The sequence below is a fragment of the Carassius carassius genome, chromosome 4, assembly GCF_963082965.1.
Source record: "Carassius carassius chromosome 4, fCarCar2.1, whole genome shotgun sequence".
Classification (NCBI taxonomy): Eukaryota; Metazoa; Chordata; class Actinopteri; order Cypriniformes; family Cyprinidae; genus Carassius; species Carassius carassius.
In genome coordinates, this window is record NC_081758.1 from 21,942,202 (window position 1) to 21,960,043 (window position 17,842).

Consider the following 17,842-nt stretch of genomic DNA (forward strand, 5'->3'; position numbering starts at 1 on the left):
CACCAACTGAGATCACTTTTTTTTTTTATGCATCTAGCAGACGCTTTTATCCAAAGCGACTTACAGTGCATTCAGGTTAGAAATTTTTACCTATCATGTGTTCCCGGGGAATCTAATGCAATGCTCTACCAATTGAGCTACAGGAACACAAGGATCACATGATCTTACAGGATCACATGACTTATAGGCGCGAAATTCGCCCAGGCTGCAACAAGGGCTCCTCTTTTTTCTCTGCCGTACGAGACAAATGTTTTGCTAATTTTTTTGTTGACTTTTCAAAATATTGTGGAAAGCAAAACATTGTATAATTTTATTTGCATCTGCATCCATTGTATTTCGTGCTGTTTTACTTCCTTTTCCGGGTCAGAACGTCTACATTTGGTAGTTTCAGCAGTGTATAGTGTAAATGCAAAAATCAGATACGGGTCACTTTTAAAAGATGATGTAAGCGGGTCGTCCAAAAAATCGGATATAGTCAGAAAATTGGATTTGGGCATCAAGACCTGCAGTGTAAATGCAGCCTTATTGGTGCATATTAGTTCCGAACGGTAAATATTTGTAACCTTTGAAATGGTACCGCCATTGACAGATTTTGTAAATTTTTATCTGGTTGGTGAATGGATGTATAGATTTGGCATTGGAATGTGATTTTTTTTTCTATAACTTTTTTTTATATATAAAAAATTCTCAAAAACATGCTAGACAAAAGAGAGGTTTCAGCTATGAAGTTCTGCGATCTTCATGTACGTTTCCTGTTGTTTTAGGTTTTTGTTGTGATGGAAATTACTTAATATTAAAATTCTTATGAAAATTATGAAATAAGTAAAGTTATGACAATAAAATATAGATTGTGTAGATAGATAGGGTGTATCATTTACATTCAGTAACAAGCTGTAACAAATTGCATATAATATCCATAAATTGAATAAACTTCTTATCTTTTGCAGTTTTGTGCTGTGATTCAGCAACATTTTTATATGGCTTTTGTAGCTCTTTGTTGCAGTATGCAAGAATCACGGCCCATCAGCTAATAATTTCTTCCCCTTAGTATAGTCTGTTTACAATATTTCACCAGCTAGAAATGACTTTTTCTGAGTGCAGTATCTATAAAACTGATTTATCAAATTCCTTATCTAGTGATCATGAATGACTGGAAAAAGTGAAGTCATGGAAATTCGTTGGTCTAAAAATGTGAGAACCCTATCATTAAGTTATTAAGCAGAAAATTAAATGGAGAGTGTAACTGGGCCAATTAATTTTTCAGTTTGTCATACAAGTGCATCTCAATAAATTAGAATGTTGTGGAAAAGTTCATTTATTTCAGTAATTCAACTCAAATTGTGAAACTTGTGAAAATAAATTCAATGCACACAGACTGAAGTAGTTTAAGTCTTTTGTTCTTTTAATTGTGGTGATTTTGGCTCACATTTAACAAAACCCACCAATTCACATCTCAACAAATTAGAATACTTCATAAGACCAATATATATATATATATATATAAACATGTTAGTGAATTGGTGGCCATCCGGAAAGTATGTTCAGTTACTGTACTGTACATGTACTCAATACTCGGTAGTATTGAGTACTCCTTTTGCTTTAATTGCTGGTCATTTTGTGGCACTGTTGAGGTGGTATGGAAGCCAAGGTTTCTTTTGACAGTGGCCTTCAGCTCATCTGCATTGTTTGGTATGAAGGTATAGATTCTCTCCAGGGTTCAGGTCTGGTGAGTTTGCTGGCTAGTCAAGCACACCAATACCATGGTCATTTAACCAACTTTTGGTGCTTTTGGCAATGTGGGCAGGTGCCAAATCCTGCTGGAAAATTAAATCAGATCTTCAAAAAGCTGGTCAGCAGAAGAAAGCATGAAGTGCTCCAAAATGTATTGGTAAACGGGTGCAGTGACTTTGGTTTTATATCAGTTGATTAGCTGATTGGCATGTGACCATATTCTTATTTGTTGAGATGTGAATTGGTGGGTTTTTGTTAAATTTGAGCCAAAATCATCACAATTAAAAGAACCAAAGACTTAAACTACTTCAGTCTGTCTGCATTTAATTTATTTATTACACAAATTTCACAATTTGAGTTGAATTACTGAAATAAATCAACTTTTCCATGACCTGTATATTTGTTTTCCCCTTTCACTCTTCCATTCCAAATCATCTGTCCAAAATATTTTTACACTTCATTTCAGCACCCTGCCTCAGCAGAAGAGGGAGATGAGCAGTTGCTGTTATGTGGCCATCCAGTGCTGACAGTGTTGTGTGTGTCTCGTCTCCATATCTGTTCTCAAGTGTCAGACTCAGTGGTTCTGATGAGACAAACAAAGGGAGGGAAAAGAATGGGAGCACATTTTTAACAAATAGGGTAGGATCTGGAAGAAGGACGCAGCTGTGACTGTCACAATGAGTCCGGTGAGGCACGTAGGTATGGGGTTTGAGGAACAGCGTAGTGTTGATTTTTCATGAAGGAGACAGATCTCATTTCTGACAACGGAAGGGAAGGGCTTCCTGTCTGCGTGCCTGAAAAGAGAGCAGTGGGTCTTCCCTTCCATGTTGCTGTTTGAACTTGTTTCAGGATGCATGAGCTGTGCGAAAAAACTGAAGCTCATTCTTAAAGCTTAGGCGGTTAGAAGGGGAAAACACTGCAGTATTTTTTTTCACAGCAGTCAAGGAAGAGGAGTATTAAAGGGTTAGTTCACCGAAAATGAAAATTATGTAATAAATGACTCACCCTCATGTCGTACCAAACCTGTAAGACCTCCGTTCATCTTCGGAACACAGTTTAAGATATTTTAGATTTCGTCCCCGAGCTTTCTGTCCCTCCATTGAAAACATATGTATGATATACTGTCCATGTCCAGAAAGGTAAGAAAAACATCATCAAAGTAGTCCATGTGACATCAGAGGGTCAGTTAGAATTTTTTGAAGCATTAAAAATACATTTTGGTCCAAAAATAGCAAACACTACGACTTTACTCAGCATTGTCTTCTCTTCCGTGTCTGTTGTGAGCGCGTTCACTGCATTGTAGTGATGTCTGGTTCGTGAACGAATCACTCAATGTAACCGGATCTTCTTGAACCAGTTCACCAAATCGAACTGAATAGTTTTAAATGGTTCTCGTGTCCAATACGCATTAATCCACAAATGACTTAAACTGTTAACTTTTTTAATGTGGCTGACACTCCCTCTGAGTTAAAGCAAACCAATATCCCGGAGTAATTCATTTACTCAAACAGTACACTGACTGAACCGCTGTGAAGAGAGAACTGAAGATGAACACCGAGCCGAGCCAGATAATGAACAAAGATTGACTTGTTCTCGAGTCAAGAACCGTTTCTGTCGGATGCATCCGGTTCGAGCATGAAGCAGACTGACACACATCGCGTCTGACCCGAACTGGTTCTTTTAGTGATTGATTCTGAACTGATTCTGTGCTACATGCCATTACGTGGAGCGCAAAAGAACCGTTTTCTTCAACCGGTTCTTCACTCGTGAACGAGTCAGTGTATTGTTCGCTATCTGGCTCGGCTCGGTGTTCATCTTCAGTTCTCTCTTCACAGCAGTTCAGTCAGTGTACTGTTTGAGTGCATGCATTACTCCGGGATATTGGTTTGTTTGAACTCAGAGGGAGTGTCAGACAAATTAAAAAAGTTAACAGCTTAAGTCATTTGTGGATTAATGCTTATTGGAGACGAGAACCGTTTCAAGCGATTCAGTTCGATTTGGTGAACTGGTTCAAGAAGATCCAGTTACATCGAATGATTCATTCGCGAACCGGATATCATTGAACTGTTGTGTTTTGAACGGTCTCACAACAGACCCGGAAGAGAAGACAATGCTGAATAAAGTCCTAGTTTTTGCTATTTTTGGACCAAAATGTATTTTCGATGCTTCAAAAAATTCTAACTGACCCTCTGATGTCACATGGACTACTTTAAAGATGTTTTTCTTACCTTTCTGGACATGGACAGTATACCGTACACACAGCTTCAATGGAGGGACTGAGAGCTCTCGGACTAAATCTAAAATATCTTAAACTGTGTTCCGAAGATAAACGGAGTGAGTCATTAATGACATAATTTTTATTTTTGGGTGAACTATCCCTTTAATGTGGTGCAATGAAGCAGAAGGTTTTTTGACTTCAAAATGCCATTGGAAATTACAAAAATATATCCACTACTTCCACTGCCACACAATAAACCTTTAAAGAAACCTTAAATCAGCTTAATAATAATCAGTGTTATGCAGGAGTTTTCCTGGTCAAAAGTGTTCTATGGTATCTTACTTTCAAAGACATCCACATATGTAAAGGTGACTACATAATTGCAGTTAATTAACATAATAAGTTAATTACATTTTATGTTTATAGTTATTAGTGATAATTTAAGCATGTGAAACCTTTTAAATGTGGCCCAGAATTTTGTACTTGAAAGTGCTGTGAAAAGTCAAGCTAATTTAACACCTTCTTTAGCACATTTAGTGGTTACCATATAAAATCAGTGATCATGAGATTATCAGCCAAAAAGAAAAAGTGATTACACTACACATTTTGGGCCACCAGAAACAACAATGTACACTACCATTAGAAAGATTATGGATGGTAAGAGGTTATGTTTTTGCAAAAAGAATCTCATGCTCACCAAGGCCGCATTTATTTTATAAAAAATACAGTAGAACAGTAATTGTAAAATATTATTACAATATAAAATAAGAGCAGCCATTATTTCAATCTGCAGTGTCACATGATCCTTTAGAAATCATTCCAATATGCTGATTTTGTACTCGAGGCCTTTTCTTATTATTATTAATGTTGAAATCGGTTGTGCTGATTTTTTGCGATTCTTAACATTTTTCGAGATTCATAATATTTTACAGTAAATGGTTTTTAAAAACACATCCCTGCTGAATAAATGTATTAAAGGGATAGTTCACTCAAAAATAAAAATTACCCCATGATTCACTCATCTTTAAACCATCTTTAGACTTCCAAAATCAGAAAAAATCCCTACCCTCTGCCATTATAAAGCTTGAAAGAGCCAGGGCATTTTTTATATAAAATAAATTTATTTAATTTAAATTTAAGACTTAAATTAATTTTTATATTAAACTTATTAAACTAAGAAACTAAAAGCAAAAAACGTACTTAGCCGAATTAACTTACTCACCTAAATTCTTCTTCTTCTTCTTCTTCTTCTTACTTTTTACGGCGGATCGCAGACAGATATGTGCATTACCGCCACCTATCTTGGAAATGGACCATTAACACTACCTATACTATAACCTCTCACCAACATAACACCCTTTATTTACCCGCACAGAGGCTTCATAGAGTTTCATCCGGCGCTGCGTGTTCAGCTCCTCCGTCCACTCTCAGCCCCCATGACAGAAAAAAAAAAAAAAAAAAAAACACACCCTAATTTAAATGCGCTTATTTAACCCAGTTTTTCCCAAATATTCTACCATTAGATTTATTATACTCCTATCTGACTTTAATACATTTTGAATTGTAAACTTAACTCCTATATTATTTAATTCCTCCTTCAACTCTTTCCTTTCAACATTATATCTCCTACAGTGAATTACTACATGCTCAACTGTTTCACTAACTTCACATGCCTCACATAAATCTGTTGGACTCTTACCTATTAAATGCAATGTACTATTCAATCTTGTATGCCCCAATCTTAATCTTGTAATCATATTCTCCTCATACCTACGCCTACCTGATACTCTTCCTTTACCCACTATTGGCTCTGTTTGATGCATATGTCTACCTTTTATTTCATTATCCCAATATTGCTGCCATATTTTCAGAATATTCTTTTTAATAATTGACTTAATTTCTGACCTACTAAATAAAATCGGTATATCTACTATATCTCTTTCTATTGCCTTTTTTGCTAATGCATCAGCCTCCTCATTACCTCTCAACCCAATATGTGCTGGAACCCACAAAAACTGTACTTCTAAACTAGCTTGTTTGATTGAATATAATTCTTGAATTATCTCTATTACCATATCCTGTCTGGTTTCTGACTTCATCTCCTTCCTAAATTATTATTAGGAACACCTGTTCACCTATTTCTCATTAATGCAATTATCTAATCAACCAATCACATGGCAGTTGCTTCAATGCATTTAGGGGTGTGGTCCTGGTCAAGACAATCTCCTGAACTCCAAATTGAATGTCAGAATGGGAAAGAAAGGTGATTTAAGCAATTTTGAGCGTGGCATGGTTGTTGGTGCCAGACGGGCCCGTCTGAGTATTTCACAATCTGCTCAGTTACTGGGATTTTCACGCACAACCATTCCTAGGCTTTACAAAGAATGGTGTGAAAAGGAAAAATATGCAGTATGCGGCAGTCCTGTGGGGGGGTATGTGGGAGGTATGCAGCAAAGCAGTTGTGAAGCTACAACACGCACAACCTTGAGGCGGATGGGCTACAACAGCAGAAGACCCCACCGCCTAACACTCATCTCCACCACAAATAGGAAAAAGAGGCTAAAATTTGCACGAGATCACCAAAATTGGACAGTTGAAGACTGGAAAAATGTTGCCTGGTCTGATGAGTCTTGATTTCTGTTGAGACATTCAGATGGTAAAGTCAGAATTTGGCGTAAACAGAATGAGAACATGGATCCATCATGCCTTGTTACCACTGTGCAGGATGGTGGTGGTGGTGTAATGGTGTGGGGGATGTTTTCTTGGCACACTTTAGGCTCCTTAGTGCCAATTGGGCATCGTTTAAATGCCACGGCCTACCTGAGCATTGTTTCTGACCATGTCCATCCCTTTATGACCACCATGTACCCATCCTGTGATGGCTACTTCCAGCAGGATAATGCACCATGTCACAAAGCTCGAATCATTTCAAATTGGTTTCTTGAACATGACAATGAGTTCACTGTACTAAAATGGCCACAGTCACCAAATCTCAACCCAATAGAGCATCTTTGGGATGTGGTGGAACGGGAGCTTCGTGCCCTGAATGTGCATCCCACAAATCTCCATCAACTGCAAGATGCTATCCTATCAATATGGGCCAACATTTCTAAAGAATGCTTTCAGCACCTTGTTGAATCAATGCCACATAGAATTAAGGCAGTTCTGAAGGCGAAAGGGGGTCAAACACAGTAATAGTATGGTGTTCCTAATAATCCTTTAGGTGAGTGTATATTAAGCACATGACACATTTCCATTCCACACCTCCAAGAAGTCTCCAGGAAAACATTGGCTTTCATTTACACATGAAATTTGATCTCAATGTGTGAAATATGAAAGCGTTGACCAGCATGAGTGTGCAGCATTCCCTATACTCCTGCACAGTCAAGGGCAAACAAATGTTCATGGCTTACATTTTTAAGAAGAAGTGTCACAGGAAACAGGAATGTTTACTCCATTTGCTTTCCCCAGTGTTTCTCATTTAGTCTGATATTTTCTGTCTCTCTATGTTCAAGGCATGTTCCCTAAATCCCTCTGCCTCCTGTCTTCCAGTTTACAGATCTTGACAGACTGGAGGAACTTGGCAGGATTGAGGGTCACAAGGGATGTTGCCGAAGCCCCACAACAATGAAGTTCTGCAGCAGATCCCAAGGTCGAACATGTCCGGTTGTATCAAGTCACAACACTGCTGAGCATGACAATGTCGTAATGAGATTAAGCTCTATTATGGCCAAGAGTGAATACACCAGTTCTTTATGATAGATTCTTTCAAAAGATCAGAGTGTACTGAAATTGTTTACTTAGTTCATTTATTTTTGAGACATTCAGACATATGGAGATCAGTTTCATCCTAACATTTGAAGTTAATGTCTTGATGATGTCATTATGAGCAGGTGGAGGAAGCCACTTGGAGTCTGTTGGTGAAGACGATGAGCTTATCGTAGAAAATGGGGATACGGGAAGTGACGCTGCAGAAAAGCCAGCACGAGGAGGACGCAAACACTCCCTCCCACAGCAGCTGGATTCAGTTGGGCTCCGACAGGTTGCTGCAGCATTCAGCTCATTCCTTTTCTTTTTTGCCTTATTCGGTATAACTTGAGGCCTGGTTCCAGTTCCTTCTGTTACAATGGCCCAAAACAAGAATCATCATGTGGCCCAGACTTGGCTTTTCCTAGGTTTCTCTTAACTGTGCCAATTACAGTGCTCTTCAAAAGTTAATTTTAAGATGTTTGAATAGTTTAATTCTTACCCCAGACCTTCATTTTTTGTCATATTTCAAGTATAAGCCTTCGCACAAGTAAGGCATAAAGTACAGTCATTTTAGCTAAAATATACCCTGAAAGACTGTGTAAATATATAATTTCATATATTATGTAAGGATAAAAAACTATATAGGAAATCAGTTTCCAGGGGCAACTGTCAAATAAACAGGTCATCAATAAATAAACAGCATCATTATTTAATAAAATATGAATGCTACTATTGACCAATCAAAATCAAGCATTCCAGATTCTGCGATAAGCCTAAATATAGTATGTTATGTGTAATGTAATAGTCTCAATTTGTTGGCTTTTTCTTCACAATGACATTAGCACAATAGCATTTACATTGACTTGCTCTCAGCTGTTGCTTTTAAAGTGACTTACAAATGAGGTAAAACATTTACAAAGCATTTCAAATGTATGACGACTCACAGTTAAACACAATGCTTATTTTATGAACTTATTGTTTATTCATAACCTCTTTTATCATCCTCTTCAGGAATATCAAATTGTGAAGAAATCGGCTCGTTCCCTGAGCACTGTTCATGTGGAATCTCCATGGCGACTGGCACAGCCATCTATAATCTCCAACATTGTCCTGATGAAAGGACAGGGCAAGGTGAGGGAGGCCCTGCACCCATCACAATACATGCTGTCACCATGAGGTTTCACATATATAGCATTTTGAATAAAAAAAACTGCTTTGATCTTGTTGGTTTTTGTTTATTTTGGGGTGATTCACTCTCTGAATCATATTGTAATGAAAGGGATATAGAAGTGGGCAATGAAACTTCTATATCTGTATACCAGACACATCACCACCTGCGCTATTGTAAATTTAGGCTCACAGTGATGTGTCGTTGAATGTGTCTAGGGTCTCGGCTTCAGCATTGTTGGTGGGCAGGATTCAGCCCGGGGGAGGATGGGTATATTCGTCAAAACTATTTTCTCCAATGGAGCAGCTGCAGCAGACGGGAGGCTGAAAGAAGGTAGATGGACACTCCTGATCATGATACAGTAGCTCTAATGTATTTGGAAGAGTTGTCATTAAAGTAGTTGGACTTCATCCACATAGCTTGAGCTTTCATTGTCTTTGACTTTTATCTTGAGCTGTTTCTCTGGTGAAGGATTCTTTTTTGCACCTTTCAGGTGATGAGATATTAGAGGTGAATGGAGAGTCTCTCCAAGGCCTCACACACCAGCAGGCCATTCAGACTTTCAAGGTAAACTGCTCAGTCACCCGCTGAAACACCTGCAGTGGTGCATTAAACCTCCGAAAAGAATGAACTCTGGACTGTAAATCTCAGGCACATTTCTTTGAATTATTTTTAAAGTTTCTGGAAGAAAATAAATTCTTAAAAATTCTTAGGTGTTCGTCCCATTCAGCATCTAATGGACAAAGTTTTTCCTCTTTTCAGCAACTGAAGAAGGGAGTAGTTACCCTAACAGTACGGACCCGTCTGAGAAGCCCAAGTCTTACACCCTGTCCCACGCCCACCCTGCTCAGCAGATCCAACTCTCCAAACTCAAATGCCAGTGGTGGGACTCCAGTCCCTGCTAGCTTTGAAGATGGGGACTCTCGTAAAGGTCCTGGTCCCAAAGATCGAATTATCATGGAGGTTACACTGAACAAAGGTACAATCATGGCGTTTTGATAAAACAAACACAGTGAGTTGCAGAGAGGTACACTAACATTTAAAAGTTTGGTCTCAATAAGTTGTTTTTATTTTTATTACTACTTAAAGAAGCTATGTGGAGGTTTTTACTTAAAGAAAATCTTTAAGATAGAGTTTTCATTTGTACATGTATGAGCCAACCATGATGTAAAAAAAAGAATGACACCTCGACTGTCCACCACGGTTGCCTCTATCGGCCTGTAGGCTCAATTGTGTGTGGAGGAGTCGGGCCCGAATTGGCGCGAAAATTCACAAAATGTGACGTCATGCGCATTCTCGTCTACTTGGGCTTACAACTGTGTGGGCAATAGTGTTTTCAAATGGACTCTGGGGATGGAAAGAAGCGACCAGCCTCCAGCACAATTCAGACACCCACGGACACTCCTCGTAAGAAAAAAAAAAAAAAAAAAAAAAAAAAGAGCGTGCTCACTGGGAACGAGCATGAGACTGGCTGCAGTTCCTCTAACGGCCACTGGTGTCAGTAATGGTTAGAAATTTCAGAACCTACGCAATGCTCCTTTAATACTCTTAAATAAATTAATACTTTTTTTCAGCAAGGACACATTCAATTGATCAAAAGTGAAAGTGAAGACACTTATGATGTTACAGATGATTTTCATTTTCAAAGGCTGTTGTTCTGATCTGTGTATTCTTCAAGGAATCCGGGAAAAAATACTTTTCACTGTTTTAAATTACATTTTAAAATATATTATACCATTCTATTCTATTATAAAATATATGATATTATTCTAAATTGTAATAATATTTCTCAATATTACTTTTTTTTTTACTGTAATTTTTAGAGACGTCTTTGTTCAGTTAACGTCTTCAGTTCAGGGACACCACGTACTTCTTTGACATGAAGGTTATTATTGCAGTGTCTATGCATATTTAAATTACAAATACGTAAGTCTTTTAAATCAAAGACTCTGGGCTTGATTTCCCTTAGGTTCAGTAGGAAATTTCACCTCAGCAGTTGTTGAATCTATCTAATGAACTAATAAAAGTTTCACATCTGTGATGACAGAATATTTAAAATCCCTTTAACCAGATAAATAGAGGACACAAATCTCAGCAGTGCTGTTTCTGTGTGTGTTTCAGAGCCAGGTGTGGGGCTGGGTGTCGGTGCCTGTTGTCTAACACTGGAAAACAGTACACCTGGGATCTACATCCACAGCTTGGCACCAGGATCTGTTGCAAAAATGGATAGCAGGCTCAGGTAGACCTTTGGTTATATAGTGGTCATGTGGATCCCATGTAGATTTACATATCACAAATACAGTTGCTGAGTGGAAAATAAAAATTCAATATATCTTATTCAAGTTTAAGTTTGTCAGTTTTTCAGTGGTTAATCAGAGGAAAGAAATGGCTCAAAGCAATTTTGCCTTTAGTTTAGGTGCACCTCTAAAATAAACCCCACATTATTGCATATTTCTTAATAAAAAAAAAAAAATGGACAATACATTTATAAGAATTTTTTCTTAACGTAGTTAAGAGTGGATGGTGCTGGTTTGTCCAACTTGGCAGACATTGGAGCCCTTTGAGCAATCATCTTAAATTCTTACAGTTGATTAAGGAAGGGAGCTTCAGGAATAAGACCCCACTAGGGAGAACAATCACATAGATCTTCATTTTCCCTGCAGAGCGCACAATGTGTCTATCTCTGTCCACTTGTTTGTAGCAGATCATTTTTGGAGTGTATAAAACTTCCAGTAAACCTCATTTGTTCTTAGTTTTTTGCATTTGTGTTTGTGATTTGCTGGAGTTTGTGTGTCGTCGCTCCTTTTTGGATAAAACACATCACAGACTGAAAAAGAATGTGCGGTAAGAGCCAGAAACCCCTGAATGGGGTCTCTACGGCAGGAGACTGAGGTCCTGAATGTTGGATCTAGTTGTGAAAGTGGTTGCAGCTGTCTGAAGAAAAAGATATGCTATTATACACTTTCAGACATTTCTTATTTATTTATTTTTTACAACAAATGTGACTGGGTTGACATTTAAAATACCTTTAACTGCATGCATCAATGGTAATCCCCGTTATCATATCATATATATTAAACGCTATCGTTCATTGGTCTAGAACCTAAATATATTTTGGATGTGCTTGTTGAATATATATAAACCTAATAAATCTCTTAAATCATTAGGATTGAGTAGGCTAAAAATATGTACGTTCACTCCAAGCATGGCAAGACCGCGTTAAGTTATTATGCCACCCACAGCTGGAAGCAGCTTCCAGAAAATATCAGATGTCCTGCAGCGTTATCAGTATTTAAATCCATGCTGAAAGCATGAATGTTAAATTTGCCCATTTACACTATCTTTCAAAAGTTTGTGGTTGGTAAGATTTTTTAATGTTTTGAAAAGTATTTGTATTTATTTGATCCAAAATACAGTAATATTGTGAAATATTGTTACAGTTTAAAATAACTTTTTGTATTTTGTTATATTTTAAAATGTAATCTTTTCCTGTTATGGCAAAGATTAATTTTCACCAGCCATTACTCCAGTCTTCAGTGTCACCTGATCCTTTAGAAATCATCATAATTTTGTGATTTGCTGCTCAAGAAACATTTCTTACCTTTATTATGAATTTTTTTTTTAGTGTTCAGTTTTTATCGAATTCTTGATTATATGACTTGTGTGTGTGTGTGTGTGTGTGTGTGTGTGTGTATCAGTCGAGGAGACCAGCTCCTGGAGGTGGACTCTGTGAGCCTGAGACACGCAGCGTTGAGTGAAGCCTATGCTATCCTGAGTGAATGTGGACCCGGCCCAGTCAGCCTCATCATCAGCCGACATCCAAACCCCAAAGTAAGAGCCAAACACATGGAACCCCACCATGCTATCTTATTTAGCCTCAGATGAAGTATTTACAAACTATCATCTCTTTGACAATTGAGAATCTATGGTAGTTAATAGTTTAGTTCAGAGGGTGCAACTTTTGTCGGATCATTGCTCAATGAAAATAAAATACTTGGAATATTTTGATGTCCATAGAAATATTAATAATGTAAATGCCCCCTAGTTTTAGAACCTGGTATTAATTTAACAGAAGCACCATCCACCTGTTAAATAGTAATTTGCTCCTAGCATGAATCATTGAAGCCCGACCAAAAAGTACACAACATTCCTCTCCCCCTTCTGTTAGCACAGCCTAGTTTCCATCCACCTAACGAATCGAGATGTTGAGAAATTTGCACTGGGGTGGGGTACAGCGTGAGATTTTGGTGGTTAGATTATGCTGACTGTTCACTCAGACTGAGAAATGAGAGCCAATGCTAATGTGCCGTGAGCAGAGCTGTGTTAGGACTAGCTTAACACTTACCAGGTGACAGAAGGTCGGAAGCCTTTATTAAAGGGTTATTAATTGCTTAAATCAGCACCTGACATATAATTATATATATGTGTGTGTATATAAATGTCATCAGAGTTCTTTAATGTAAAATGGCAAAAACAGAATCACACATTTCTTAATGTTTTTGTCGTTGAATATTTGAATTTGATGTCTGAAATCATGATAATTTAAAATAATTTATTGTTTTAATAAATAAAATACATCTCTGATAGTAAGGTAAGGCTGGTATGGGCATAAAAATGGTTATATGAGGTTACATTTAAAGTTGAATAAAGCAGAATTATGAAGCATCTTATTCTGCTTAAATGACAGTGCCACCTGGTGGTCAGGAATTATTTTTGTCACTTGCCTCATTTTAAAGTAAACACTGGATCAAGATATGATACTTGATATTTAATGAAGACTTATGCTTAGGTTGTAGCAATGTTTTTCCATGGTCAGTGAGATTCAGTGGCTGAGTGATTTGTATCATCATCTCTCACTCGAAGGTGTCTGAACAGGAGATGGATGAAGTGATCGCTCGCTCCACTCACAGAGATAGTCATTCTTCCCACACACTCGGTAAAGTGCCTGTTCTGTTCTGGTCTGACTGTGGCCACTTGTTATTATGCTTCTCATGGCTTTAAAAGCCACAGGGTATAGTTTAAAAACAATAAAAACTAATATTAGTTACATTCTGAAAAGCTCTGGTTTGGCTTTGATTTAGTTTTCAAATACTGTTTTGAAATTCTGATGCAGTAGTCTCTGAAATCAGTGATTTGTGCCTCAGCAAGAAATACAGCATACATTTCTTTGCTCTTTCACAGGCCTGCCGTCCAAGAGTCCATCTCCCACTGTTAAAGCCAAGGAGGCTGAGGGTAATCCTGCTCTCAGCTGGACCATGAAGAGATTCCTAGAGCCAGCCAGCAGGGTAAACTACAAGCTTTAGTCTACAGAGGACTCAACTTACATGAGAAAATAGACTTAGAATTAATCAAATCCATAAAACATTCCTAGATTTGTATTGAGTTTTAGGTACAATGAAACAAGTATTCAGATACTTAAGTCACTGAAGATGTGATGAAAATGAAGGACTTTGCATTAAATAACAAAATACCAAACTGAGAGGTATTTATTTTAAAGACATAAAGCAAAAACACACTTTTCAAGCAAACCGTTTACAAAAACGTTTTCTTTTTGCTATATTTCAATTGATAAAGCAAGATATATTGTCCAAAATTAAGACAACCGACTTCTTACATACACTAAAAATAACCTTTAGGTGGTCAAAATAATTTCAAATGGCCCAGAAAGGTAAAAAGGAAAAATGTAGGTTAGTTCTGAAAAATCTAGCATGATTTGTTTGCAGAAGCTACTTGGTTTTGGTTAGGGTTAGGGTTAGTCCCAATACTTTCGAGGCCATTGTATGCACACTACTTAGTGTTGATATTCAGGTTTGAATTTTGTGTTTTAATCTGACCCTGCAGCAAGGCTCGTTGAGTTCAGAGGCAGAGCTCTCTCAGTATTTCTCAGTTCAAGAAGTAGCCAGCCAGTCTTCCTTCTCTGAGACCATAGCGATGGGATCCAGTGATCACAGTAGCAGGAGCTGTAATACGTCTATGGAGGAATCAGCACCACCTCAGCCTCATGGTAACATTACTGAATCTAAAGTGTCATGTTGATAAAAAATGAGTTACAGTTTGTCACTAGAGTGTGTGTTTTTCTGTCCTTTTATGGTAACAGTCTATCGGGACTGCTCCTATAGAGGTTCAGACAGTAGTCCCACAACAACAGAATGTTGTAAAGCCTCTGGATGGGCTGGTCACACTGCTGACATGCACCAGCAGGCCAGCGTGGGAAGCAGCCCGAGTTCTGTACGGAGCCCACTTCTTCTTCAGCGTCGGGTCATCTGCTATGAGGATGAGCCTAGTGATGACGAGACTGACATTGGCCCCTTCCGTCGCCTTCTCCGCGCGGTCTCGGATGGCGACCACAACCAGCACCAAGAGGAAGACTCTGGTATTGTAATAGCCACATCATCTCTCGAGGTTGATGATGAAAGCCAGGATAGCAGTGAGAGCCACAGGCAGACTGGCAGTGAGCCGGCCACTCCGCTCTACGGAAGCTCGCTCGAATCTGAGGAAGGACCTAATGGCCCGGCTGGTGCCGAATCTCCCTTCGCTCCCATTCGCTGTATGGAGGAAGCTGGAGGACCAAACCTTGGTGATAAAAAAGAGCCCCATCACGAAGGGCAGGAGGTCAAACGCTCACCCAAGCTGGAGCACAAAGCCGTGACTCGTGTCAAGAGCATGATGAGCATCGAGTGCCCCAACCCTCCACAAAGAGCCAAGGGCGAAGAACCAACTTTACTCCCAGCAACCACTGCCCAGGTTACACAGAACAGCACGCGGCCGCCCTGCAGGATGCTGCACTGCAAGAAGGGGGATTTCAGTGAGTTAGCAGGGGTCTGCACTATTGAGAAAATAGTGCTCCAGCGTAGTGAGTCAGAGTCTTTTGGTTTGGATCTGGAGATTAAGTCCACTCCACTCAAGGTGCTGATCACAGGGCTGAGGCCAGGAGGTGTGGCAGAAAGGGTAGGTTGGAAATTGTGAATTATTTAGATTAATGAGTTTTAACGTTGAACTTAGGCTGTTTACAAGAAAGAGTCTTTTTGAAAGAAATTGACCAAGTTAAAAGATATCGGGTTCTGTTGATAGTTCTAAAATGTTCATTCTTCCACCAATGCAAACAGAATATCATACTAAAATACTCTGCCAGAGTTTCCTGCCCTTCTGATTCACTTGTGCCAAAACATGACTACTGAATCCACAGCCCAAAACAGCAAAATTGCTAAATGATCGACTGTCATGAGCATTTTTTTTTTGTTAAATAAAAACATTATGTAACCAGTGTAGTCTGGTTTCTAAACAAACAAGTCTTTGATTTATTGTTAAGACCAGTTATTGAGTTGCATTCATGCCACCTCTAAACAGAAGAGTCATTATATTTCTATAACAGACCTTTTGTAATTATTTATTTTTTAAATGATCTCATCATTTGGAAGGTAAAATGTATACATTTAATTATGTATTTATTTCCATTCTAAAAAAAATTGTTAATGGACTTGTTAAGGTGCAGAATTGTTCAATTCTTTACGATTTCCATCCTCACTGTTCAGATGATAGTTGGTGTCGGATAGCTGGTTGTGCTTAGAGGCATGAATGACATATTTACAGAATAAATCTTTCATGTCTGTTCCTTCAGGAAGCCTCAGGGAAGATGAGCGTGGGTGATGAGATTGTAACAATTGGTGACACCCCTGTGTTTACATCCACCTATCAGGAGATCTGTGACCTCATGCACAACCTGCCAATCACGTTGAACTTCGAGATTAAGAAGCCAGTCTCAGGTGAGTTGCAGTCAGCATCCTCTATCTATTGCTTACTGAAGTTAACCAATGATAAGTCCATAATAGCTTTGGTGTTTTTTTCCCCATTTATGTCTGCTCATTTAAATGTGACCCTGGACCACAAAACTAGTCTTAAGTGAAAAAATTTCAAAATTGAGATTTATACTTCATCTGAAAGCTAAAAAAATATAAGCTTTCCACTGATGTATGGTTTATTAGGATCGGACAATATTTGGCCGAGATAAACCTATTTGAAAATCTGGAATCTGAGAGTGCAAAATACTGAGAAAATTGCCTTTAAAGTTGTCCAAATGAAGTTCTTAGCAATGCAATGCATACTAATAAAAAATTAAGTTTTTATATATTTACGGTAGGAAATTTACAAAATATCTTCATGGAACATGATCTTTACAAATTTTGACCCCTACAACTTTTTTTTGGCTATTGCTAAAAATATACCCCAGTGACTTAAGTCTGGATTTGTGGTCCAGGGTCACATATGTTCCAAAAGAAGGATGATCCCTTTCAAAGGGACAGTTCACCCCAAAAAGAAAACTCATCATTTACCTTCACTTATTTTGTCCCAAACCCGTATGATTTTATTTCTTCGGTGGAACACACAAGGAGAAATTTTGAAGACTCACTCTTTTCCATGCAGTTACAAGGAATGGTGACTGATGTTTCTTAAAAACAGAAGATAAATTCACTGTAACAGCACCGTAAAACTGGTTGAATATGACTTCTGTCATGAAAGAAGTAGCTTCTAATAGTACACGTCTTATGGACTGCTTCTGTGATGCTTTTGCAGCCATGTTGTCTCTGTTCATTGTAATTGAAAGGAAATTTTTCCACACATTTTTTTGTTCTTTGGAAGAAAGAAAATAAGGGGTTCGGAACCACACAAAGGATTTCCTTTTTGAATTAACAGTTCCTTAAAATATAATTTTAGAACCTCAGAAGATGTATTCCCTAATCTAACTGACTATACTATACTGATCCCAATTTACAATTTTGACAAGCTAATAATCAGCATTATGAATTTGCTATTATCAAGAATAGTAGTCAATGCTGTGTTATGTATAGTGTCATATTGCTCTAGATAACTTGTTAAAGTATTATCCACATTCCCAACTACCTTCCCTCAGACTGTGGTGCTCCAGCAGATTTAAAGCTGTTTCCTAATTGTATAAACAATATAGCAGTATAAACAGG

General features: G+C 38.1%; 1 protein-coding gene across 3 annotated transcripts in view; it reads left to right on the forward strand.

The window, feature by feature from the left end:
- Positions 1-17,842, forward strand: part of LOC132139502 (PDZ domain-containing protein 2-like) — a 69,866-nt gene that overhangs the window by 45,116 nt on the left and 6,908 nt on the right. For all 3 annotated transcript variants that reach the window (XM_059547898.1, XM_059547900.1, XM_059547901.1), the window contains 13 exons: positions 7,502-7,601; positions 7,843-7,991; positions 8,711-8,830; positions 9,086-9,200; positions 9,361-9,434; positions 9,630-9,846; positions 10,989-11,106; positions 12,566-12,698; positions 13,731-13,803; positions 14,049-14,152; positions 14,709-14,871; positions 14,965-15,815; positions 16,486-16,630. In XM_059547898.1, coding sequence (XP_059403881.1) covers positions 7,502-7,601; positions 7,843-7,991; positions 8,711-8,830; positions 9,086-9,200; positions 9,361-9,434; positions 9,630-9,846; positions 10,989-11,106; positions 12,566-12,698; positions 13,731-13,803; positions 14,049-14,152; positions 14,709-14,871; positions 14,965-15,815; positions 16,486-16,630 — 2,362 coding nt within the window. The remainder of the gene's footprint in view (positions 1-7,501; positions 7,602-7,842; positions 7,992-8,710; positions 8,831-9,085; positions 9,201-9,360; positions 9,435-9,629; positions 9,847-10,988; positions 11,107-12,565; positions 12,699-13,730; positions 13,804-14,048; positions 14,153-14,708; positions 14,872-14,964; positions 15,816-16,485; positions 16,631-17,842) is intronic.